Raw genomic sequence first — 26,442 nt, forward strand, 5'->3', positions numbered from 1 at the left:
TAATTTTTGAGAATCTTCAAAGCTTCCTTCTAGAAGAAGGCAAAGGGTTTCAATTTTCTAAAGATAGAATAAAACACAAAGCTTCTAGAAATTGCTAAGAAGCAATAAAGACATTATGCCCATTCATTAATACTTTGTTTGCCAAGAAGAAGTTTGTATAGCAAAGAAGGAAGCATCAAAACTCTGTCAAAATTCGCCAAAGTTGAGAGAAGCTAGTAGCTTCAATGCATGATTAGATTATCCAACTTCAAAATCTACCATGTCTACAATTTGGAGATCAAAGTGAACAGCTCTCAGGCATAAAGATTATTAGATTCATGCCAAAATCTGATCACATTATCAGATTACCTTTGCAGAAGTAAAATAAATTCAAGGGTTTGAAAAAAAAAATCGAATTCTTCAGAGGAAGCAGCTCCAAAATTCAATTAGATTATCAAATTTTCAAAAGAATTTGGATGAGAAATAAAGCAAAATCAAGGGTTTGAAGGAAATAAGTTCAATATTTTCCTCAAATTCACCATTGATAACAGTTGGAAGGTGAAAATTCTGCTTCGATCATCTCCAAAAGGAAGAATAAAGCAGCTCCAAGGGTTTGAAAAGACATTCCAAAGATTCAAGTTCGCCATCACCAAGGTTTGCTAACAAAATTCTAAGTTCACCATTGATCATCCTTGAATTTACCTTGGGAAAAGAATTCAAATCTGCACATAGACTCCCCCAGAAATCTTTCAAATCTGCCAAAAAACAATTCATCCAAGATCATCCAAGACAGCAAATTGAAAGTGGACTTGCCTAAGGAAGAATAAATTCTGCCCTGTCAAAAAAAAAGTAATCTAAATTCACATTGTCCAACTGCTGCTATCATGATCAGCAAGAAATTTTTAATCATCTCCAAACATTCCTTGGAAGAAAAAGATTGTTCGAATTTGATATACAGCATGAATTGAAATCTGTCTAAGGAAGAAAGCCTTCAAAAGAAATGTGCTGAAGAATAAGACATGTCTAAAGATTTTTGTCCAAAGAAATTAAGCACAAAATTTGTCCAATAAATTGAGAACTTCGCCTTGCCAAGAGGAAGACATACAGGCATGAAAACTTTTCAATAAAAATTTGACACCATCCAAGTTTGCCAAGGATTGGACAAACAAAGCATCATATAAAGATGGAATAAACTTTGCCAAAAAGATGTGACAGAAAGACAAACTGTCTAATTCATACTGAAATTTACCATGGACAGCGAACACAACAATTCCCAAAATTCACTAAGTACAAGAAAAATGTCCAAGACAAAAGAGATGCATGATTGTCCAAGTTCACCAAGACATGAAGATTCACCTAAAGATGATTGACCAAAAGATCTTCCATAATCAGATCCAAGACATCAAGACTGAGACAAAATCATCTAAACTTTTCAAACCCTAAGACACGAAGAAATTGTCCAAACCTTTGCAAGTTTATTCCAATTATCCAGGCATAAATGGAATATGTGAAGATACCTAACCAGAGACCTGAAATTTGAGGAGAAATTTGCCATGCCAAGAGGATAAGATTCTGATCACAATTCACATGAAATCAGACCAGTAAGTTGGAAGATAATTTTATTTTCCAAAATTTGCGAAATTATTATTTTCAACACTTGAAGATTTTCAAAATTCAAAATTTCTAGAAAGTTCTAGAATATTCCTGGATAAAATCGAATTTTTGAGAGAGGAAATAAAACTTTCCATTTTAAAACAAAAAACAATAAAAAATTATTTAAAAATTTTTTTAAAAAACAAGAAAACAAATTAAAAACTTCTAAATTTAAGAACCCTAAACTCTATATATTTTCAACTAGTTCACTTTCACAATTCATTATTCAGGTTGAAAATTTTGGAGAGCTCTGCAGAGAAGTTTTCTCTTAAAGTTCTCAAGAATTGTCCAGAAATAAAAAAATTCTAAGTGTTAGAGGTCAAGAAATCAGGAACTTTCTCTGATTTTAGGACAGATTTTCAAAATTAGAGGTAAATTTCAGTCATAAAGAGGATTCAAAACCTCAATTTGACTGAATTTCCACACCCTTTTGTCTTAATTTTATCAATTTCTTGGCCAAACCCTTCACTTTCAATCAGCTTTTTCAAAATTTTAACCCTTTTTCAGGCTGAAAATGAAAATTTAGGAAAGAGAATTAAAAATCAGAATTAAGTTCTGGAAATAATGTTAAGTTTCATGTGTTTTGCAAATAGCAATGAAGTTCGCCAATAAGGGAGTGCAGCAGGAATCTAAAATCAAGTCAAAATGGAAGAATATCACCGACACGAATCTCGGGCATGTTGATATGGAAGAGTTCAAGAAAAGGATGAGCGGATATGATGGACACATTCCTACACCGATTGCTCGCAAAATGATGCAGAATGGAATTGTCCAAGCAGCTGGATTTCCACCAGCCAAGGAATGTACAGAATTGATAGTCGAATGTGCTTTGCACTATAAAGCACAGTCAAGAGAAATTATTGCACCAGATGGAAGAGTCTTGGCTAATCTCTCAGAACTGTCCATCCAAGAGGCCTTTGGCATACCAAAGCACAGTAAAACCACCTATAAGATTAAGGAGCAAGCCCAGAAGGTCTATGATAGTCAATCCGAACTCCGTGCTGCTTTTGGCTGGAGAAGAGGAGACCTCAAGGAAAAGTACCTAAGTATTTGCTGCATCCATTCTTCAAGTAAGAATATGGAGATCTCATCCTACTGCTGAATCGAATAATGGGCAGCTCTAAAGGTCAATTGTTCCAAACATGGATGTTTTATTTCATGGAGGAGATCACTGTAGGAACCAAGTTGTTCAACTGGTCACATATAATCATTGACAATCTTCATGAGCAGTTGATCAGCTTGGAAAGGACAAAGACATTCCACATGAATTCTTACATAATTTATTTGCTAGTAGTCACCTATAGATATTCAGGACTGATTTGTAAGGGCATAGTAGGGAGTGGGGAGAATGAGTTTAAGTCATATGATTGTTATCCTCAGTTGTAGCTTAAGGATAAAAGTTTCTTAGCCCATGATGCATTCCTGATGTATATCACCAGAACGTTGCAAGGAGGTGCTCACAACAGACTTTCTCATGAATCAAAAAGTTTAATAAGCAAGTACGGATCCTGGTTTATCTAGCTTCCAAAGTTCACCTATATCAGAATACAAGGATTCACTGGCCGTCCTTACCGATTGCCAATCTACCCAACCAACAAGATGATCCTATTAGAAGTTCTCAAACAATTGGAGACATAGCAAAGCTTCAGAAAAACAAGGCAGAAGGCAGTTGTATCATTTCCATTCTTTATTGGAAATACGGAAGAATCTTGTTCAGCACAAGCAGCTGGAAGTGCCAAGCTAGAGATGCAGTGGTACCCTTTTACCTTCTACCAATCCAGAGCTAATTTTGACCCTCACCATAACATCAGATCAACAAAGGAAGAAAAATTCAGACATGTAGTGGATATAGAAGACTATTGGGCAAATGTGGAAGATGAATTTGATATCAGCAAAAGAATGTGTTCCAGGTTGTCAGTCAATTTCATCAGGATGACCGGACCTTTCCTTGTGCCCTATCAGCTGGAAGATGACGAAGAACATACTCAACCTGGTTTTGATGAGCATGCACCCCTTCCTCATATCAAGTGGTTAGAGCCAGATCATGTAGACTTAACCATCCTAATGAAACCAATCATGAAATATACCAGGTGGTGGGTTGGTCAGCAATGTCAAAAGTTGAATAAGAAAAATGTAACTTTGACCTATAACTTGATGGGAGCAATGGAAGGATATTCTTCGAATGAAGAAGCAACCCAGGCCAAGCAAGAATGCTAAAAGGAAAGGGAAGGCAATTGAAATTGAAGAACCTGTTCAAAAAAGGCAGAGAATAGAACCGTTTCATTCCGCCACATCAAGGAATGAGAAATACATATTAAATATTGATGAATCGTTGGTTGAAATATAAATTTCTTCTCCGGTCCATAGAGAAAATGCAAAACTAGTCCATCAAGAAGATGAACAGCCACCATCACCTACTGGAACAGAATTCCTAGAATCAGAGCATGATACAGATATTGAAGCAAAAGGAGAGTTTCAAGAAGGAATGATTTCCGCTCTTCGGGGAATTGCACATGACCAAGAAACAAAAGAGGACCAAGAAGTGGAAGGCGTTGAACAGCCTACTGTTCCTGCATGGTTGAGGGAAAGATTAAAAATGAACACACAAGCAGTGGAAGAGCCAGAAGAGAATGGCATGGCTGATTTCTTAGCCAGGTTAGAGCAAACTGTTGTCAAGAAGCCGGCTAAGAGATATTCTACCATTCAAAGAGATGAAACAGGCAATCGCGCAGTGCAAATAGCAGTGTCTAAAGTAGATAAGGCAAAGGGGGACATTGGTCAGCATGAGTTTGAAATCGCCACTTTTGACTTGGGACCAACTACAAAGGCCCAAGCAAAGGAAGATCTCGACAATTCAGTCACATCCATAAAGGCGCAACTAGATGAAGAAACAAAAAAGAAGCAACAATACAAGAAAGAAGTGGAAGGTCTAAGAGATTATATTTGACACTTGACTACCAAGCCACTCAATCAAGCAAATCCAGAGACTCCTTTTGGATTCACAACAGGTGGTCAAAGGTTTTGAGGAAGATGCGGTAACAACCAAAGAAACTAGAGATTGGATAGAGAGTATAAAAGAAGAAGAAGCCAAGTTCATAGAAGGGATCACATCAGCATATGATCAAACTTCTTCTTTGCTTTCCAGGATTGAGACTTTGGCAGAAATATGGGCTGATTTCTAGGATGTCCAAGATAGAATCATTCCATCCCTTAGAGAGCTAAGAGGAATCTCATCTCAAGAGTTGGTCAATCAAGAGATAATTGAAGCAGGGGTTGTTTATGATTTCCAGATTTGGCTCTGGACACTGATTGCACAGAATGAGGTCTTGGAGAAAGTGAAAATTGATGCTGATAAAATAGAGAAGCAGATAAGAGCCATTCAGGATAAAAATTGTCTTATAGTTGCAAAAGTAATTGAGAAAGAAACAATCCGAGAGAGGGATATGCAGTTAGAGAATCTGAAGATAAAAATACAAGACATCTGCTTTGCCATCTCAAGACAGGTCTTGAAAACCACGTGGCTAAAATATCAAATCTTCTTTCCATCAGAGATGCCTTTCAGAAGCAGCAAGTAGACTGGGAAATGACCTTTTCTCTATGCGTCGATGACTTGGAAGGATTAGAATTCAAAGTCAACCTATTGCCACATGTCTCCAGGGATGAGATTGACCAGATAGTGTCTAGGTTCACCGAATATCAGAAGAAAGGGGTGCAATCCTAAAAAATAGCATCTCATGCCACTTGTCTCCTTTGTAATTGATCTTTGATATTATTTTGGGAAACCCTAATTAGGGTTGTGTTGTTTAGATCTTGACCGTTGATCTTAAATCGATCTCAGCCATTCATTTTTCTTTCAAAACTCTATATAAACCCCTCATTCTCTCATTTCAGTGTTGTGGAGAGTTTTATGAGATTGTTGCACGGAGCTATTTGAGTAATAAAATATTCATTATCAGTATTGTTTTGAAAAAAAAATTATTGCTAAATGGTTGCATGGTTACATACTCTCTTCAACAAATAGATTAGATTTGCTTAAGTGGTTTGTTTCAAGTTGTTAGATGAATGATAGATTTGATAGTTTAGATAGGTGAAATCTCGCTCATACTTTTGTTGAATGAATGATTTTCATTTAACATGCAAAGTTAGTCTGAGCTTTTATGTGGATGTATTACAATAATAGATAGTTTCTATTTATTGTTAATGGTTATCTACTATTATATTATGTAAATGCTTAGTTAGCTGTTAGCTAGAATAGAATGTTTCTATTCTTCACGATCGTTTCCTAAGGAAACATCGTCTTTCTTCTTGTATATAAAGATCTATTGATTTATGTTAATATTAAGCAAATATTTTACCAATTACTTCGTAATATGGTATCAGAGCCTGAATAAAGAATTTGTGAATTCTTTTCTAAGATTTTTCAGGCCTCTTGGTTTTGCTGCAGATTTTCGAAAATTTTTTGTTTTCAAAAGTTTTTCAAACAAAAATTCGTGAAGAATTTTTTCCCTTTTTTTTTAAATCTTCTATTTTTCGAGGTTGTTAAGGACTGTGTTCATCCCGTGTAACGGGATTCTTCCTATTTGCGTCTGTCTGGCGAGGGTTTTCGGCATTTTTCAGCGCAGTACAAACCCACCATTTTTTCTACAACCTGCAACTTGGTCAAACCCGCGTTTTCTGACTTTCGGCTAGGGTTTTGACCCTCCTAATTCAGTCGAAAAAAATTCTGAGCATAGATTCGTAGTGGGTTTTTCAAGAGCTCAACTGGGCTATCGTCCATTTTTTTTGGGTGCCTCGATTTTCAAGCCAGCGGATCCAGATTCCGACAGCATATTCTTTATGGGTTTTTCAAGCTCTCTTATGGGTGCTTGTTCATTTTTCTGAGTCCTCCGACATTTTGCCTCGAAGTACGTGCCTTCCTAGTTTTTCACATAAATTTGTGCCATGGCATCTCTAACGAATATTCTGCTTGAGGGAAATCAAAAGTTCAATGGTCAGAACTATAGCAAAAGGAAGCAATGGATGCTAACCATCTTCGAATATCGTGGCAGCGATCAGGTGGTTCTGGGTACTACTCAGCGTCCGACTACAGCTGGTCCTGATCAAGTTACTTATGACCAGCATAATCGGGAGGCAGTGATGCTTCTCAAATTATTCGTAGCTAATGATCAACTCCCTAATTCCATCTTGCGAAACACATGTCGAGATATGGGCGCATCTCAAAACCCTACATGAGACTTTTGATAAAAGCAAGACCTTCTTTCTCAAGAACACTCTGTTTTCTATTGTCATGGATAAGCGGAAATCGCTCCAGGATCACCTGAATAGGATTCAAGAAATCTGTGATCAGTTGCTTGCCATTGGACGCAAGATGGAGGAAGAGGACATTGTGGTAATCACCCTTAAAAGTTTACCTAAGTTCTACGAGCATTTTATCAAAACTCTCAACATCACTTCTACTGGTGTTGATCTTAAGTTCACAGATCTCTGCACACTTCTGCTTCAGCAAGATCGGTGGACACAGCAGTTCAGTAGCAGTTCCAACTCCACCTCCACAGAACAAGCCTTTGCTGCTAATTCTTTTCACAAGGATAAGGGCAAGTTTCATTCTCAGCAGAAACCCTCTGCTCATGCATCAAAAGGCTCCAAGAAAAAGAACATTCAATGCAACTATTGCCACAAGTATGGTCACATGAAGGTTGAATGTCGGAAGCGCTTAGCTGCCCAAGCTAAGCAATCTAGTTCGCAGCCCAAAGCCAACAGTGCAGAGCACACTGAGCAGACAAAATCTACCTTTTACGCCTTCATGGCTAAAAGACCCGCAGATCATGTCAAATCGTCTGCCAGGTATATTGATTCAGGTGCCTCTCATTATTTCACCCACCGTCGAGACTGGTTCACTGACTACCAGCCTTATTCAGATTTTATTATATTTGGTGGCGGGGAAGAATACACAGTTGTCGACAAAGGCAACATTGAGATTCAGTCTACTGGGAGGAATCTCATTTTCCTCGATGTCTTCCACCTTCCAGGATGGAACTCAATCTACTCTCAGTCAGTCAGATGCTGCGACACTCTCCACGGTTGGATGTCACCTTCGGTTCACATCAGTGCACCATCACTAATCGGGAGACTCAGTTAGTTGTTGCAGTTGGTCTTGAGGATCATGGTCTTTTCAGACTTGCAGATTCTGGTGTTTCTCAAGACCTCGCTATGGCTGCTCGGCAGTCTTCTCTCAGTACACTTTGGCATCAGCGATATGGGCACTTAAATGTGCGTTATCTTGCTCAGCTTGCTCGGGACGCGTTTGTCCTCGGATTGCCAGAGATTCAAACTCAACAGCTTGGAGTTTGTGATGCATGCCACGCTGGGAAGTGTTGTGACGTCAAAGAGTGGTCGAGCAAATTTGCAAGGATATGGAAGGAAATGGATCTAGGATCAAGTTTAAGACAAAGTCAAGTCAGTTTGAAGGTGAATTGAGCCTAGAATAGGAATTTCGCTCCTGACCCTTCCAAAGGGTCCAGAGCGAAATTCTTGAAAACACTAATTTCTCCCTTAGCCAAAGTCAGGACCAAGATGGAGATGCAGGAGGAAGTATCTATGTTTGCCTCCCAAAGAGGATGAGAGTTTGAAAAATCAAGAATCAAGGTCAAAACATGATTTTCGCTCCTGACCCTTCCAAAGGGTCCAAAGCGAAAATCCTTATAACTCTTGTTTTCTTCCTTATTTTGCCTAGGCGTTGACATGATGGAGGAGGAATGGGTATGTTCTTGCCTTGAGAGGGAGCTGGATGCTTTGGATAATCAAGATTTTGCCTAAGAGATGAATTTCACTCTTGACCCTTCCAGAGGGTCAAGAGCGAAATTCACTATAATCCTCATTTGCTACCTTGAATGGGCTTAAAACCTGGTTCCTCAAGTGGAAAATGATCTATATTTGCCTCTAGGAGAAAATTGAAATTTGAAAAATGAACAATCAAGCCCAAATTGTGATTTTCACTCCTGACCCTTCCAAAGGGTCCAGAGCGAAATTCCTTGCAAGCCTATTTTTTGACCTTGCTTAGACCACAAACCTTGTCTCTTGGGTGAAGAATGATGTTTTGTTACCTTCCAGAGAAGATTGGAGTTGAAAAGATGAAGGAGCAAGTCAAGAATGAGATTTTCGCTCATGACCCTTCCAAAGGGTCCAAAGCGAAAATCCTCCTAGACCTCATTTCTTTCCTTATTTGGCCAAATTTTGATGTCCGAGGCATGTTGAAAGAGAGAATGGGCATATTGAAATCCTTAAGGACGTTTGAAAGAGTTAAGGAATGAGTGTTTTAGCCAAGGAAGGAAATTTCGCTCCTGACCCTTCCAAAGGGTCCAGAGCGAAATTCCTTACAAGCATATATTTTTAACCTTGCTTGAGCTTAAAACCTTGTTCCTAAGGCAAAGAGAGAGGAGATTTTACCTTGCAAAGAAGATTGGGATTGAAAGAATGATGATTTTGGTCTAGAAAGGGAAATTCGCTCCCGACCCTTCCAGAGGGTCCAGAGCGAAATTGTGCAAAACCTATCTTTTCCCTTAGTTTCATGCCAAATCTAGTGTGGATCATGATTAAAGAAGGCCTTAGGAATGACTCCAAATTGCCAATGATTATCAAGATTGAAGGAATTGAGCCAAATGATGAAAATCGCTCCTGACCCTTCCAGAGGGTCTAGGGCGAAAATTCTTCAACCACCTTTTTTCCCTTGCAAAATCAAGTCAAACTTGGGTTGGATGTGAGAGGAGAAGTGTTTTCTAGCCTTTTGAGGTGAATTCAACTTGAAATGATGGAGGAATAAGCCTAAATTAAGAAATTCGCTCCTGACCCTTCCAGAGGGTCCAAGGCGAAATTTCACCAAAACCACCTTTTTTCCAAATTTGTGACAAGACAATTGCAAACTAAAGTCAATTGGGATGGAAGAAGTCTTTAGGAGTAACTTAGAGTTGCTAGGAAACATTGAAATTGAAGAAATTGAGCCAAATCAAGAATTTCTCTCCTAGCCCTTCCAAAGGGTCCAGAGCGAAATTCTAAAATCCACCTATTCCTTTCACATTTAGACCAAGCCAGGCCTAGACAAAGATGATAGAAGCCCTTGAGATTGCCCTTGAATGGATTTTGGTCTCCAAAAATGATGATTTTGGGATAGAGGAGGAAATTCGCTCCTGACCCTTCCAAAGGGTCCAGAGCAAAAAACACTAAAACCATCCTTTTCTCCAAATTTTGTGCTAAGTTAGGTCTGGACTAGGGTGAGAAAAACTATTTGGAATGTCTTGGAAAGATGTTTGACCATCAAAAGTGTGAATTTTGAGCTAAATAAGAAATTCGCTCTTGGCCCTTCCAAAGGGTCCAGAGCGAAATTCATCTAAATCACTATTTCCCCTTTGTGTCAAGACAAGATTTTGATTCCAAAGGACTGGAGGGAGGTTATTTAAGCCTTGCAAGATGAATTGAGGTAAAGGAAGTGTAAAATGAAGCCTAAAGAAGGAATTTCGCTCCTGACCCTTCCAGAGGGTCCAGGGTAAAATTCCCAATATCACCTAATTTGCCCATGTGAGAAACTAAAAGGATGGATCCCTGGACTTTGTTGGACTAAAACAAGCATATGCTCGCCTTCCGGAGGATTTTGAAGTCAAAAAATGGAGTAATTGAGGCCTAACCAAGAAAATTCGCTCCTGACCCCTCCAGAGGGTCCAGGGTGAAATCTTTTGAAACTCTTATTTTTCACCTTGTTTGGGCCAGGCGAGGAGCTGGTTGTGAGGTAACGTTGAAAAGAGGTCCAAGTTGGCCAGGAATGCAAATTTCGCTCCTGACCCTTCCAAAGGGTCCAGGGCGAAATTCTTATAGGGCCTATCCCTGGGGAAAATCTTGAGCAAGCTTCATTTTAATATCTTTTGTTGATGACTTAAGGTGTAAAATACTATGTTGAAATGAATTTATTATATGTCCTTAATCATCTTTTGGTTTGTTTTGCATAGGAAAGAAGACCAGATCAAGGACGACCACCTCCAGTCCAGCATCATCGAGGACGACCACTTCCAGCCCAGCATCATCAAGGACGAACTCTTCCAGTCCAGCATTTGAAGGAAAGGTACACCATCCATCCTGCACATCAAAGACAAAGGAAGTCAAAGCAAGGGTTCGTTTAAGTTAGCTTCTCAGCATCATCAAATTGAATATCTACCAAGTTGCAAGTGTCAAACAAGGTGGCATCCCAGTCATCACTCCTCCAATCAGGTTGGTCCACCTCAGCGTGTCCAGATTCAATGTACCTGACTCATCAAAGATAGCACTAACTTCGATGTACCTACCCCGGTTATCCATTGGTCGAATATTCCAGAGAAGACATGTGTCCAAATAATGCAATTATTTCATTGGCCAGAATTGAGTTTGTTGTAACAAACCCTAATTAGGGTTTTCATTGTAAAATCTCGACCATTGATCTCAAGTTGATCTGAGCCATCGAATTGTATTGAGGGCACTATATAAGCCCTGGCTCCTCATTTGTAAAGGCAAATAGTTAGTTAATAATAGCTAATAGTTAATAGTTAGTAAATAGAGGCCAGAATAGTAGAATAGCAATTAGAGTAGATTAAGAAGAGAAGGCAAGACATTGTTGCCTTAATTGTAAAGACTTCTTTTCATTGAAGATATGGTGGAATATGTTGTTTCTTTGCAATGTGCATGGTCTCTTGTTGAATCTTCATTTTTGATGATAGACGATTAGATTGAGTGAAGAAAATTGTTGAATGCACCTGTGTGGAATCTGTCTAGTCCATACCACTAGCCTCTTACTGATGGTAAGTGCACCCTGCGTGATCAACTGGCATAAAATGAGCTTAATCTTAAGTCGTTACACGTCTATTGTTCATGCATTATCTTGAATGGTGATCATTGTCGGATGGTGTACGATTTGAACGTATTGGAAGCATCCCTTAGAAGATCGCACTGAGTTGGTGTTGAATTGTTCAACCTGATGGTGAGACCCAGCCCAGTAGGACTCCACCTAGTCATTCTTCCATCTTCTCGCATTCTAGGTAGTAGAGTAGACTTCCTGAACCCTGCATCTTTTGCCATTTGTTTGTCTTCCAGTTAGTTAATAGGACTTGTGATTGCAGCAAATCAGACGTTCAGGTCATCGAGTGTAAGTCCCCTTGTGATTCCAGCAAATCACATCATACCGTGGAGAGCTTATCCACACGTAGAGATCCTACATAACAGAACCTTGGAGTTACTCCGACTGATCCTTCGGCGAGATCTTCAGCAGTCGAGAACTTTGTTCAAGAGAGGATAAGGTACCTTTTAGGTATTTTATTCTGTGTTCGCATGTGCTTTAAAAACACATCAACAAGAAGCAACATCGCACACCCTTCAAAAGTGGCGATTCATGGCGGGCTTCTCAGGTACTTCAGCTTGTTCATGTTGATATCTGCGGCCCTATGGCTACTCCTTCTGTTCTTGGGTCCAGGTATTTTCTGTTGTTTGTTGATGATTTCAATAGAAAAATGTGGGTCTATTTTCTTGCAAAGAAATCAGAAGTGTTTACTGTATTTTAGTAGTTTAAACCTCTAGTTGAAAAAGAGTCTGGGAAATCTATTATTGCTCTTAGATCAAATAATGGGGGGGGAATTTTGTTCTAATGAATTCTCTAGCTTCTGTGATATTCATGGCATTAAGCGCTAGTTAACCACAACCCACACACCCCAACAAAACAGTGAAGTTGAACATCGGAACAAAACAATCACTAAGATGGCTAGATCCATGCTCAACCACAGACATGTTCCGAAGCAGTTTTGGGCAGAAGCAGTTAACACTGTCGTCTACCTTTTGAACCGAGCACCAACTGTGGCGATCAAAGGCAAGACTCCGAAAGAGGCCTGGTCAGGTTGCAAGCCCAAAATCAGTCATCTGAAGGTTTTCGGCTCCCTTGCTTATGTTTGGATCCCTGATGCTTCACGCACCAAGTTGGATGCCAAGAGCCAGAAACTTATGCTTACTCGATACAGTAGTCTTCACAAAGCCTACCGCTTAGAATAATATTGTTCAATTGTTGGTATTGTTCGAAAGTGTGAAAATTATAAGCACAACCTTAGAAGATTGCACCCGCTCTGCGTAGTTGTCCAAGCATGAAACAAAGTGTCGTTACTAGGTTTCACCTAATCTATACTGTCTCTTGAGTTCATAGGAATAGCTTAGAAGTAGTATAGAATCCCTTAACCTTCATCCTTTTTTATCTTTTTTGAAGTCTTAAATCAAAAATCCAAAAACATAGAGCATAAATTGTTAAATCTACCTAAGTTCAACTTGTGAGTGATAATAGTTAACAAACGTAAGTCCCCCTTGAGATTTTCAGCACACACTACCCAAGCAGCTATCACACTAAAGTCACTCATTCGCACATATAGACCTTGGAGTCGCCTTGTGGTCTTTCTCACAATCTTGGCACAAGTAGTGATTTTGTTCAAGAGAGGATAGAGTATCCTTGTGGTATTTTATTCTAAGTGTTTGGTATATGATAAAACATACACCAACAAGGTTATGTGGAAATAGTTCTATATGGATGCAAATTTCCTTTCACATCATGGGTGTCAAACTTGTGAATACTAACCATCATCTCCCATCACTTTGACTTTCCTTCAAGCAAGAGCTTTCAGTTGAGCATTCACCTATGGTTTAGGCAAAGACTATCTACTACAAGTTTGTTACATAGTGCTATTTTGACCATTGCCTTGAGGTTTGCTATTGTGCAAAGGACCAAACAAGGCTAGTCCTTTCTACTAATATTGTATTGCTCCTCAATATTGATGCCAAGTCAATAGGCTTGCTCCAACATCTCATTATGCAAAAAATTCATAGTGATTTTGATGTAGTGGTGAAGAATTTTCATGTATTACAAGACTTTATAAAGGCCTATTTCAAAAAGAATTGTACCTGCTAGAATTTATAGAGCTTGTTTGTATAGTCTTCCATAGACCAATTCTTTTGTTTCAACAACTAGAATCTGTTGTACACATCACAATAGGGCTTGAAAGGAAAGTATTCGTCCTAGACATACCAATTGTAAAATTGGAACATGTGTGAATAGGACCAAATTCACTTTCTTGCTTCACAATGTAAGAATTCCACAAAAAAAACATTTGCTTGGACATCTTTAAGGTTGTTGAGGTGATATTTCAACATATGTGAACTTATTGATGATCTAATACATCTCCAAATTTCAAAGTCAATCATCCAATGTTTTGGAATTAATTTCACCTTGGAGCATTGGGATGTCAAGATTGATTTACACCATAAACAAAATCCAATGCTAGAATGATGAATTGAAAGTAGTAAATAATGTTTTGGGATTCAATTGAAGGATTAAGTCCCAAAATTGTTAAAAAAAATAGCTCCTCTTTGCTAATCCAAAGCTTCTTCGCTATGCTTATGCACTTCTTTGGAAATGGTTTTCTTTGCATTGTTGAACATCTTGGCCTATTGTCCACACTCTTCTAGGTATTGAGAACAGAACCAAGTTCTACACCTTCTTTGCAACAAAAAGAAAAAGTAGTCATATTAGGACAAGAAAGAATTTTAAGTGATCTAACTAGCAGGATATAAGACTATATGCATAGAATTATTCTAATATCACTGATTTCTGTTGAGCCCAAGAGTTTGCACAAAGGGAAATTTACAAACTAACTAATAGATGCATATGGAAATATAAATTAGTCTACAATTTATATTGATCATGCAATGGAAATACAACAACAAATTAGAATGCACCATTACATGTTCAGAAAGGATGGAGGATAGCATATATAGCTCTTTTATTCATCATGAACCAAATGTTATACATATGTAACACACGTTAGACTTAGAAGCCAAAACCATGTATTCGCATGGGCCGGATCCAAAGATGGATTGTTCAATGCTGAGAATGTATTACAGAAGATGGAGTTTGTAACATGTCCAAAACAACAAAGATTGAGTGGACTAACGTCTCAGATATAGAATCTTCAATCTATTAAAAGACAATTCAGTTCCAAGAATGATTGATACACCAATCATTTTACTTGCTTTAATCATATTTTGTCATAAAAGATAAAGTCTCATGTGACTAGCCTACTCTAAACAAGTATACTCCATTGGTGTCTGCCTTTAACTTCTTGTGCACATAACAATCGGCAAGATGACATGCCCTTCACAATGTTACCGCTACATGTAATATTTGGCAAATCTCACAAGGAGGCTGCAAATCACACATGGGTGTGCTGAAATCAACTTTCCATCTCATTACATCAATAGACATAACTTTTTGCAATAACCTTATCCATATCAGAGTTCAACTAGGCTATAAACTGAAGAGGGATGTTCTTGCAATTTTCTCTAAACCCTAATTGCATTGAAAATGGCATAATGTGCCCAAGTTACAAATATTTCTCAATGAAAGAAATATGAATCTAACAGTTGACAGTGTTGTTTTTGGCCCTTGCAGTCTGTCATCAAAATATCTCTGGCAAAGTTGGATTATAAGATGGTCAATGCATGGTCTTGGAGACCGTAGATAAACTTACAAGGTTATTATTAAGATGGCACTAAAGCTAAGGAATCCACCTTCATCAGAAAAAACAGATACAGCTATATTATCTTTCCTTTTCTTGTACAAGATTTCAATATTCTGGATTTGTAGCTTGTTTATCAGCTTCTAATGTTCTTTAGAAAATGTAGCCTACATTATGAATGTTGTATGAGATGATCTGTTTAAAAGAAGCTTTGGCACGATCGGAGATAGTCCCATTGGTGACTACATAAACCAACATTTATTGTTTATGTGGTCAAGCATTGTTCTCAAACATTTCATTACATGCTCTCGGAGGGAATATGTCTTTCTTGTTGGGATAACAATGCACAAATACTAGAACCAAAAGTTAAAACAATCATACACAGTGATGATGGGCATGGAAAAGTCAAATACCTACCCTACAAAGGTAAAGTGAAGTCCAGCAATGACATCATCAAGAGTCTTAAAGGCAAACACTTTTCTTTTTGCAATGATATTTACAATGAACAAAATAGTCAAAAATAGTTACTGGTCTGGAGGTCTCTCAGATTTCCAGTGTGTTCATTATGGGGTACAGTAATAGTCATTATTAAACACAATTAAGAAGCAACAAAATCAATTTCACTAAGGCTTGCAATAAAAATTAAAATTGTTGAGAATGGCGCAAAAGAAATCAATTGTATCTATGTCTCCTTCAATTTGAATGAAGTAAAAAGGCATAATTTTAATGGATCACATTTTTCGCTAAGAAAAGTCCGTACTTAGCCCCTGCTATCCCACTCCTGGAAACTCCGTGGAATGTAGCTTAGAAACAGAATATGACTGTGGAAGATCAACTTAATATAAAACAAGAATTTTAAAAACACTACAGAAAATTAAAAATTTCAATAAAAGTCGAGCTTCACATTTACCAGTATGGTGACCAGACGACCAGTAGCAATAGCCACCAGATTCTCCTCTGACCATACAGTTGAATTTGGATAGCATGGTGATGCCACAAGAGGTGCAACTTGAAAATGTGATGTCATTTTATTCACAATCTGCATCTCATTTAAGTAAATCATATAAGTACTGTGAAAACATAATAATTTCATGAACATTTTCAGTTAAAGTTTTACATGATTCTTAAACTTTTGATTATATCCTCCTTCGCTGAACAATTTCAATTAGAGTTTTACATGATTCTTAGACTTTCTATTATATCCTCCTTTGCTGAACAGTCACCTTATTACCAAGTTAAAACACGACCTAAACTTCTTTAATTTCATTGACAAAACCCCTGAATGTCACAGCATTCGCCGAATTTCATGTATGAAATTCGAAATTCAGCGAATTCCTATAAAATATTAAAAATTCGTTCAAATTCGCCCAAAGTTCGTCGAAACAAAGCTAGGGTTTTTTTAGTTGAAACTCATCTGGCGTTTGATACACAATCTGGAAGAAGAGGAACAAATCTCGGGTGGAAATGAAGACATGGACAAAAATCAAAAAAGAAATGCACACTAGTGGATGGCTCACAATGCACTGGAACTAGGCTTTCCACTGCACAGACTCATGAAAACCGCCACAAATACTGCCGCGATTGCTATGCCCAAAGAACAAGTTGCCGCTATGAAAACTCGAGAAGATTGCTACGAACAATGCCTTTCGTCGAAAAAAAAACTTGATTTCGTAGCGAAGCCCAGAGGATTTTTTAAGGAACCTTGACGCCACGTAGTAAATAAATAAATAATAAATATATTTTAAGCTTGCAGTGAATGAGTTTCGCATCCATCTCGAGCTTATAATATATTTATTATTATTTAATATTTAACATCTTTATTATTTATATATTAATAAATTAGAAAGTTAAAATTTTAAACGTATTTATGTTTTTAAAATTTATTATATTGTATTCAAAAGATTTCATTATATCGTTTAGTTTTTAATAATTCTAGTTTAATTAATGTAAAAAAATTATATTAGTTTTTATTAAATTTAATATAATATTATTTTAGTTTAATAAATATTTGATCATTTTATTTGGATTCTATTCTATTTATTAATATTAATTTAAATATATTTAACAATATTAAATTATTTTGGCAATTTAATGAAATTATTATTTATATATTTAAAAAATATAAATTTATATAAGGCAAATTTAATGTCGAATTTTTTTTCAAAATTTCTCTCTTGTCGAACTTCATCTGAATTTCATTGTTGTCGAAATCGAATTCAAATTCGAACCTTGTGACTTAGATCACTACTATGAGGGCTCCTACATATTACTCTGCCACCACTTGATAGACTATGACCTGTACTAAATTATCAACTAAATTATCATAGCTCCTTGTCCTATGCTCTTCTATTTTCTAATAACGCATGCAACAATGTCCTACCTTATCCTGTTTTTTGTATTTTTCTTATCATTCATATAACAAAGCATGTAAACCACCATGACATACAATATTTGCATGCCCAAAAAAATGAATACTGCCACTATAAATACTTCCTATTAAGCTAAGAACAGAAACCAAGTAAAGCTTACAGAGTTTATTTGTATAAGTTCGCACCATATGGGCAGAAACCCAATTGTATTAAAATACGAAATAAACTCAATAATGAGCTAAATTAGATGAAATTAACCCAAGGGTCAAATCATATTGCAATGAACATGTCTATTATAGGAATATATGAGCAAAATCCATATAACTTTCTCAAATCACATAGGTTTCAACTATTTCCCCAAGGAGAGTTGAAGCTCCATTCCCTCAATGCTGAGGTGCATGAGCAAACATATATGTTCAGACAATCTGAACTTTGTGTAGTATCTAGCATTAATAACATGGGGGTTTTCCTTATTGTGTCAATTTGGGTACTTAGGATTGAATATCTTGTTGCTGCAATAAATTGGGGTTGAACTAAATCGAGAGAAAGATGCAGTATCATTAAAAGTGTTGATGAAACACCAAATGGAAGAAAATGGAAGCTAAAGATGCTATAATGAATTGCAAAAACAAAGTGGCACTTCACCATCGACAATGAACACGTTGTTAATTTGAAAGTAACCGGCCAATTTCAGTGGAGTGTCAGCATAAACATAATCGGGTGGATGAGTTTCGATATGACGATAAAAAGCAAGCAGGTTTCAAGAAAGAGAATGCAAAGAAGTTACGATTTTTCTCTCAGAAATTCATGTCTCCCATATCTCTTATTTTCTAATATAGTTATCACACCCCCATTAGAGGTATCTTTTAGCTTTTATCTTGTCAAATTTGTTCAAAACCTAGAAACCCTAAATTAATTCGCTTGCAAGAAAAACAAAGGATAAAAATAGAATGGAGGAAAAGGGAAAAACATTAACATCGCGGCCAGTGATGATGGGCATCACGACTCTCTACTGAATGGCGGAGGACTTTTCAAAGCCATAGTTAAAAATTAAATTGTATCATGTTAATATTATTAGTCCCACCTATCTATAGGCGGAGACTAATGTTTTCATCTCTGCCTATTAATTTGCTTTGAAATCCGTGAGAGACATTTATACTAATGTTTATTTTATAGTTTATCTTAATTTATTTATTAATATATTTTTCTTTCTATTTTTACATTTTTCTAATTGGCTGATGTATTTTTTCCTGGGGTTTTTGTTTTTTTCTTTAAAATAGAAATAGATGACCAATCAAATTTGACTAAGTAAGATTTTCTAATGTTAAAAAATTTAAAATTTGAAATCTAATTCACACGGAGTTAAATCATGCGGCGGGTGACAAATAGTAGGTAAGACTTTCCGACTAAGGAAGATTATTTTAATATTATTTTAGTAGATGCCGAAAAGGTAAAATGAGTTCGTGGGACCCGTGAATGGATATATTTTGGGATAATACAATAATATAATTAATTGTATTCTATCTTTAATGATCATGCTGCCTGGAAAGCTTATCCGCAAGAAGGATTTCTGTGTACCGTATTGCACAAAGACAAACTAGAGGAATTATTTCCCCTTCCTACGTACAGCTTTTTAGATTGTTTAAATTAAATTAAATGAAAAAATAAATACAAGTATTTATATTAAAAAAATAAATCTAATTATTGTGTGTATTATTAGTCCCGCCTATCTATAGGCGTTATTAATATATTTTTCTTTCTATTTTTTACATTTTTTTAATTGGCTGATGTATTTTTTTCTGGGTTTTTATTTTTTTTTTAAAATAGAAATAGATGACCAATCAAATTTGAGTAGGTAAAAATTTCGATGATTCTCTAATGTTAAAAAATTTAAAATTTGAAATCTAATTAAGTCGCTCCGCGATCCCACCATCATGTTGCCTGCCCCTGTTGCCCAACTCCTCTTCCTTTGCCTCGGTGCTGAGAATTAAGACCCCCATCTTCCTCCATGATGCTTTGTATTTTTCTACATTGGCCAACAAAATGTTTTTTTTTTACTTCCACCGTCAAAACTCTGTATGCAATTAAATCGTCACCAGATCAACATAATCTTTAAATTGTATACTTCATCCTCAACCTACTACACGTAACATTCCTCCTGCTATTTCCAAAGCCCTGTAATATCAAAAAATTTGGCAGAAATTGGGGGCATACAATTTAGACTTGGTCAACAATCATTTAGACGGTGAAATTCAGGAGAACTTTGGAAATTGGGTGGAACTATTGCAATTGAACGTTTCAAACCACATTACTAGAGATAAATATTTCACCATATGAAAATTTTCATTATTTTTAAACAAAATAAAAATTTAGACGTTTTTATTGGTCATTGTAGGATATTTTAGACATTTTGTTTTTTAATTTGTTATATTCTTAGTTTTATTTATATGATATCATAGTTTTATTAAGCTTATGTCTATGAAAAATTTAATTATTATATTAAACAAAAAAAGATTATAAATTATTATTTTTTAATAATATTTGATATTATGTATGATATCATAATAAAAAATTACATAAAGAAATTTTTACTTTTTTTAAATCTTTGTAATGTCTTTTTTTCCTTTTTTGTATTTTTAGCTTTTTTATTATGATTTTATTTGTATTTTTTAATGTAAAAGTTAAAATGTAAATTGTATCAATTTTAATATAGTTTAATTTATTTTGAACTTTTTACTTGAATTATATAGTATTAATTTTTTAAATTTAATTTATTTAAGAATTTAATTGTATTTATGTTCAATTTATATAATATTTTTTTTGTTAATATTGAATTTATTTTTCAATTAATGTTATTATTGTTTTTAATATCAATATTTAATATTCTTGTATAATATTATAAAATAAAATAACATCCTCCCCCATGTTTTACACAAACATCTGCATTTGTACAAATCAATTTTGCCTATTTTTAGCACTAGGCAGGGACTCATGCTGCCTCACAGCTCTTGTATTATATTAAACTTTGGTTTGGGGTTATCTAATTTTATTATTATTATAAAGTAATATAAGATCATAATATTAATGTAATGTAATATAATATAATATAATATTACTTGGGGTTAAACTTTGATAAGGTTATAATATAATAAATATTTGTAAGGACTACCATAATATCAAATTTTTTTTGTAACTTGCAAATTTAAATGAAATAAATTGAAATTTAATAGATTCAATTTTTAAAACAAAATAAATAAATATTCATTGCACTTGAAAATATTATTAAATCACTTAAATTATTAAATATTTAAATTGAGAAAAAATAGGGCTATGACAATATTAATATTAATATAATATTACAATAATTATTTTATTTAAGGATCACTTAAAGATGCAGTTAAGATTGAAGTTATGTTAGAGTTAGGGTTCAAAATGTTTGATAAAGAATACAATTGAATAAAGGGGTAAAAACTTTATAAATAATCAGAAACAAGCATTACATAAGAAAACTAGAGCCCCAAAGCTCCATAAGAGAACAACAAACCAAACAAGTTATCAACCAGCTTCATAACTATCCATATCCTCGGCAAATATCCTATGCAAATCATGACAATAGTCAGGGGAAATATGTTGCCAACCCTCAATTTTTCAATCATCACCATGTTCCGAAGCCCACTTAGCCAAACAATCAGTTGCTCTATTTACTCTGAGGCCTGGCCTCCTTATACTCTCTATTTACTCTCGATTTCTAATATAAAAAAAAGTTAAATTATTTTTTTTAAACTACAAACAAAAATTTCCATAATAAAAAGCTAAATAAATTGTACAATTACAAAATATTTATGCCCCCAAGATATATCTAATATACAAAATGAACAATTGTATTGTAAACAACATAATTAGAAGGTATTAAAAATTTAGAATAATATCTAAGAATATAAAATATTCTAGATATCTTAAAATCTTCTACAAAGGCTACATTTGTCTAATAAAAATAAAATTTATAACTATGTTAAATGAAGATTAAAAAATGTAAAAAAAATGAATACAAGTGAGAGGTAAAAGTGTTCAGTGCAGATCTCTGTGATAAAAATGCAAGTAAATTTACCGACATAAATTGTAAAGTGTATCAACTTGCAAGAGATGGTATGCACGCAGTTATTATGTGCTCTCAATTAAAAAGCATTAACTACGTGATCGTTGTCTTTACTGGTGCTCTTATAATTTATGCGTGAGACAATTCTGGTGGGCAAAGCCCACGTTATAATAGCCTATCGGCTAATGAGTTCAGTGGTGATTGTGTGAGCAAAAGAAAAGTAAGGAATGAATGAATGAGTAAATATTTTTAATAACGTCCACGAGGTCGAATAGTCTATGGGACCCACATATAGCTAGCAAAGTATGTGAAGCCAAAAATAAATCCAAACTCAAAACTTAGACTGTTAGGCCTCTTTCTCCTTCTGAAACTTGGTCCTTCTATTGTGCATCTTGATTAGGAGATCAACAACTGGAGATAGCAACTCTTGTTATCTTTTCTTCGACAAATAGATTACTCAAGGTGTCTACATTTTAAACAATTTCATTCAACAATTACTTAGGTTGGGGTCTCATAGAGGGGGGATTCCTAAAAAATAGAGTGGAAGCTACTAAGATTTTATAGAGAAATTTTAAAGTTGGTCGTCCCATGAATTTTAAAGTTGGTCGTCCCATGAATTTTAAAGTTGAAAAAACCCAGAAAGAATATGTTGTCAGAATCTGGATCCGCTGGCTCAAAAATTGAGGCACCAAGAAAAAACAGACGATAGCCCAGTTGAGCTCTTGAAAAACCCACCACGAATTTGTGCTCAAATTTTTTTTTCGATTGAATCAGGAGGGTCAAACCCTAGCCAAAAGTCAGAAAATGCGGGTTTGACCAAGTTGCAGTTTGGTCTTCGTTTGGCATCATTCGAACATCATTTGCTCTACTAACTATTTTTAGTAAGTCTTGGGATGTTAGAGATGGACCCCTTCTATTTTTAGTAAAAGGGGTATGGTCATATGCAGTCTCCTCATGTTCGCTCCCAATTTAGACGGCATCAAAAATATAGAGTATTCATGGAGATATTAATGTTTAATTGGCTCAATTAAACATTAATTATTTGGAGATTATATTATTAAGTTATAAAATGACTTTATATTATAAAGCACTTAAATGAGGGTCTATTTATCATGAGAAGGGGGCCAAATATATGCAAAGCCCTTGTCAAATATATATAACTGTTCACCTTTCTAAATCCCCTTCTATAGAATTCGAACTATTGTAGCACATTGTTCATGCACACTGTTCACGGCACTGTAGCGCACTATAGTCTCTTTCAATCTGCAAACAAACTCTGAAAAAAGCCAAGTCTCACAAGCATAATCAGATGATATTACACACCCTCTATATGTTGTTACAATGAAGAAGCCACACTCTCCAATGCCAACAAGCCTTGAATCCTGCAGAAACCCTTGGTATTATACACTTCAATGCTCTAGAGAAACTTCAATCAAAAACTCCAATCACATAATGAAGTTCGATTCCTTTTGCACACTTATATTTCCTCAAGAAGTTCGAACTTCTTCAAAAAGCTCTTAATTAACATTAAAATGTTATAATATTTCATTGGCATCAATAATGTAATTAAACCTTGGGTTATGTGCTCATAAATTATTAATAAACTTGGCCCCCTTCTCATGATAAATAGACCCTCATTTAAGTGATTTATAATATAAAGTCATTTTATAACTTAATAATATAATCTCCAAATAATTAATGTTTAATTGAGCCAATTAAACATTAATATCTTCATGAATACTCTGTATTTTTGAACGTCGTCTGAACTGGGAGCTAACATGAGGAGACTGCATATGACCATACCCCCTTTACTAGAAATAGCAGGGGTCCATCTCTAACATCCCAAGACTTACTAAAAATAGTAAGTAGAGCAAATGATGTCCGAATGATGCCAAACGAAGACCAAACTGAAGCACTCTGAACACTGGGGATGATACCAATCCTCAAAAGACCCTCTAACCAATCCCATTAGCCTACGAGGGTCAGGGTAATAGGCTAATCCTCACTAAAGAACTGATGTCAACAAAAAGGGGACATCACACAGTACCTCAAGAAATTCCTCACATATAACGTTAAATGCCTGGGCAGCTCCATAACTTTCATAACTGGATCAAAAATATTCTCTATCATCGTCCATTGTACCATTGAGTAGTGCCCAAAAAATATTTCATTGATGGGTTGGAGGAATTGAAATACTTTCAGCCTTCCATCAAACATACTCCTCTGTAGGCTTGTTGACAGAAACTCAATGGGAGGACAACATTTTCCATTGAAACGAACTAAAACCCTTTCTGTTTTTAATCAGTGTCTCTCAACGTATGGTGACATTTCTTTAATTGTCACATCATTTAAAAATAGATATCACTAGTTTTTTCAAAATCTGTTCCATTTTCCCACTTTTAACACTCCATAGCATATTAAATGTTTTGATTTTCATAAAATATCAGTCTTCTTTATTTATTATTTTTTAAGTTATTTATTATAGAATCAATATTATTTTTAAAGTTGATTAAAAGTAGTTAAATATATTAAATATTGGGCCTGCTAATGGGCTATTGAGGGTTAATCCTCAGAGTAAGGGTGAATCAATTCCAGTATGGACTCCGCCAGATAAAGGGTGGACTAAGATAAATTTCGATGGCGCGTCGAGGGGCAATCCAGGGGTCTTTGGAGTTGGGATAATTGTTCGAGATGATTGGGGCAATACTCTGGCCATTGGTGCTAAAAGATTGGTGGATGGATTAAACAACGTTGCTGAGTGTCAAGCGACGTTAGAAGCCATTCTCATGGCTAAGAAATTGGGAGTGAAGAAGCTCCATTTGGAGGGAGACTCTCAGATTGTTGTGAATGAGATAGCACGAGGCCGAATGGAGGCGTGGCACTTAGACAAGCAGATCCAAAGAATGCAACTTTTGTTGGGTGGTTTTGAAGATTTTAAGGTGACTCATGTCCTCTGGGAAGCAAACCTAGAAGCTGACAAACTTTCAAATGTGGGAGCGAATGGCTCCTTGGAAAATAAGTTTAGATTGTTCGAGGACTTTAGAAATTTTAGTCCTCATGATTTTGATTTTGGTTAGATAGCTTATCTTAGAAAAGTGAACTCGGGCTTGTTTTTGAAATGACCATTTGTGGCCATGGACCTGTGGGAAGTTATGATCCTTGTGGTGTGTGATCTACGATGTTACGGCAAGTGGCTTAGCGGTGATGGATGATGATGGAGGCAATCGGTGCGAGTGACTGACGATGATGCTTAGTATTCTCTGAAGCGTGTGGAGTTATCATGACATGTGATGGTGGTGGCTTTTAAAGGCCTTGTGTTTCGTTCCCTGGCATTTTGAAGTGGTTGTTTGGTGGTAGGCGGTGTGTTTAGGTTTTGGAGTGGTAGAGAGTCAGGATGGAAGCAAAATTTTCTTTGTTGTCAGACGGGCAATTGTCTACATTTCATGGCCTGATCTCGAGGAATAGGCTGACGAATGCCTTCAGAGTGGATGGGGAAGATTTTTGCAGGGCAGTGAGGTTGTTGTTTGGGGAGGAATTCCTGACGTTGTACTGGCGGTCGAGAACTAATCTGGACATTTCGTCATTGTTTGTTGCCTTGGCCTTACAGGTGGGTAAGTCGGTGGAGGAAGTGCAACGGGTTACCTCTTTGGTTTTGAGACCCAAATGGGCGGGTGGTCTGCAGGAAGTGGTAGTTCGTGCTGCCATTGGAGAGGGGCTGAAGTCGATGGTAGGTCTGTGGCGAAGGATTGGAGTGGATGTGGAGGCGTTGCAGCCGTTTGTCATTTGGTCAGCTTCTCGGCCTGTTGCATTGCAGGTGGAGGATGCAAGGAAAGGTTGGGGCGAGATTGTGGATTTTGTGCGTAAATTGGGGTCGACTGAGCGAGTGAAAATTCAAGGGAAGGTGACCCCAATTCGGTCTGAGGCCCCTTTGGATGAGGATGGGAGGCCGATGGTTCGACATCAACTTCCAAAGAAGCAAGCGAAGGTGATGGAGCATAGGTCTCTGTGTGGTGGCAGGCCAGGAACGGTGCCAGGTGGTGGGAACGTGATGCAGCAGGCAGGGCCCAGCAGGGGTATCCCAAATTTCTCAAGGGAAGAGGCTTTGGGGTGGTTTGGTAGATAGGTATTTGGGGCCTCCTTTGGTGGGGTTGTGTTAGTATGTGGCCTTTTTGTGGTTGTTGGCCTTGTTGGGGTGGTGTCTAGCCGGGTTCTTTTTTGTAGTTGGGGTGAGACCCCATGATGTAGTAGACTGTCTATCTGCTTTTTGGATGTAAATCTTTTCTATTTAAAGCAATATATTATACTGTTATCGATAAAAAATATATATATATAAAATATTGTTTTAAAATATTTGAGAAATATCAATTCAGAACTATTCTATTTACTTCAAAATTGTTTCATTTATTACATATTCTATAAATTTAATGTACAATTTATTTGGAAAATATTATATCTATTATTAAATTTAATATTTTTTCGTGTAAATAACTATCAACTTAAGAAAAAAAGTAATATTATTGTTGAAAAATATTTTTAATATCTTAAACTAAAGAGTTTCTTTCATTCAATTTTAATATTAATTTTGATTGTTAAATTGTAGGATCCTTCAATCATAAAATCTTCTTATTAACCCTTCGTATTTTGTTGCCTTCATAATGATGAACCAAATGAAAGCTAAATTTGAAGGCTCAAAGGCAATAGTATGCATTTTTACCTCAAAAATGAAACATAATTTTTTGAATTATAGCTTTTGTATAGACCAAAATTCTTAAAGGATTATATT

The 26,442-nt window shown here is 36.0% G+C and overlaps 1 protein-coding gene across 3 annotated transcripts in view; it reads right to left on the reverse strand.

Moving 5' to 3' along the window:
• The window catches only part of LOC131033672 (uncharacterized), a 116,431-nt gene extending 99,484 nt beyond the window's left edge, over positions 1-16,947 (reverse strand). For 2 of the 3 annotated variants that reach the window (XM_057964942.2, XM_057964943.2), the window contains exon 1: positions 16,105-16,233. In XM_057964942.2, coding sequence (XP_057820925.2) covers positions 16,105-16,180 — 76 coding nt within the window. In that variant the 5' untranslated portion in view covers positions 16,181-16,233. Of the gene's footprint in view, positions 1-16,104; positions 16,234-16,711 lie in introns of those variants that run through there. The other variant, XM_057964941.2, reaches the window with a different exon arrangement.
• Between the last annotated feature and the right edge of the window lie 9,495 nt (positions 16,948-26,442).

The sequence above is a fragment of the Cryptomeria japonica genome, chromosome 5 (assembly GCF_030272615.1).
Source record: "Cryptomeria japonica chromosome 5, Sugi_1.0, whole genome shotgun sequence".
NCBI classification, from domain to species: domain Eukaryota; kingdom Viridiplantae; phylum Streptophyta; class Pinopsida; order Cupressales; family Cupressaceae; genus Cryptomeria; species Cryptomeria japonica.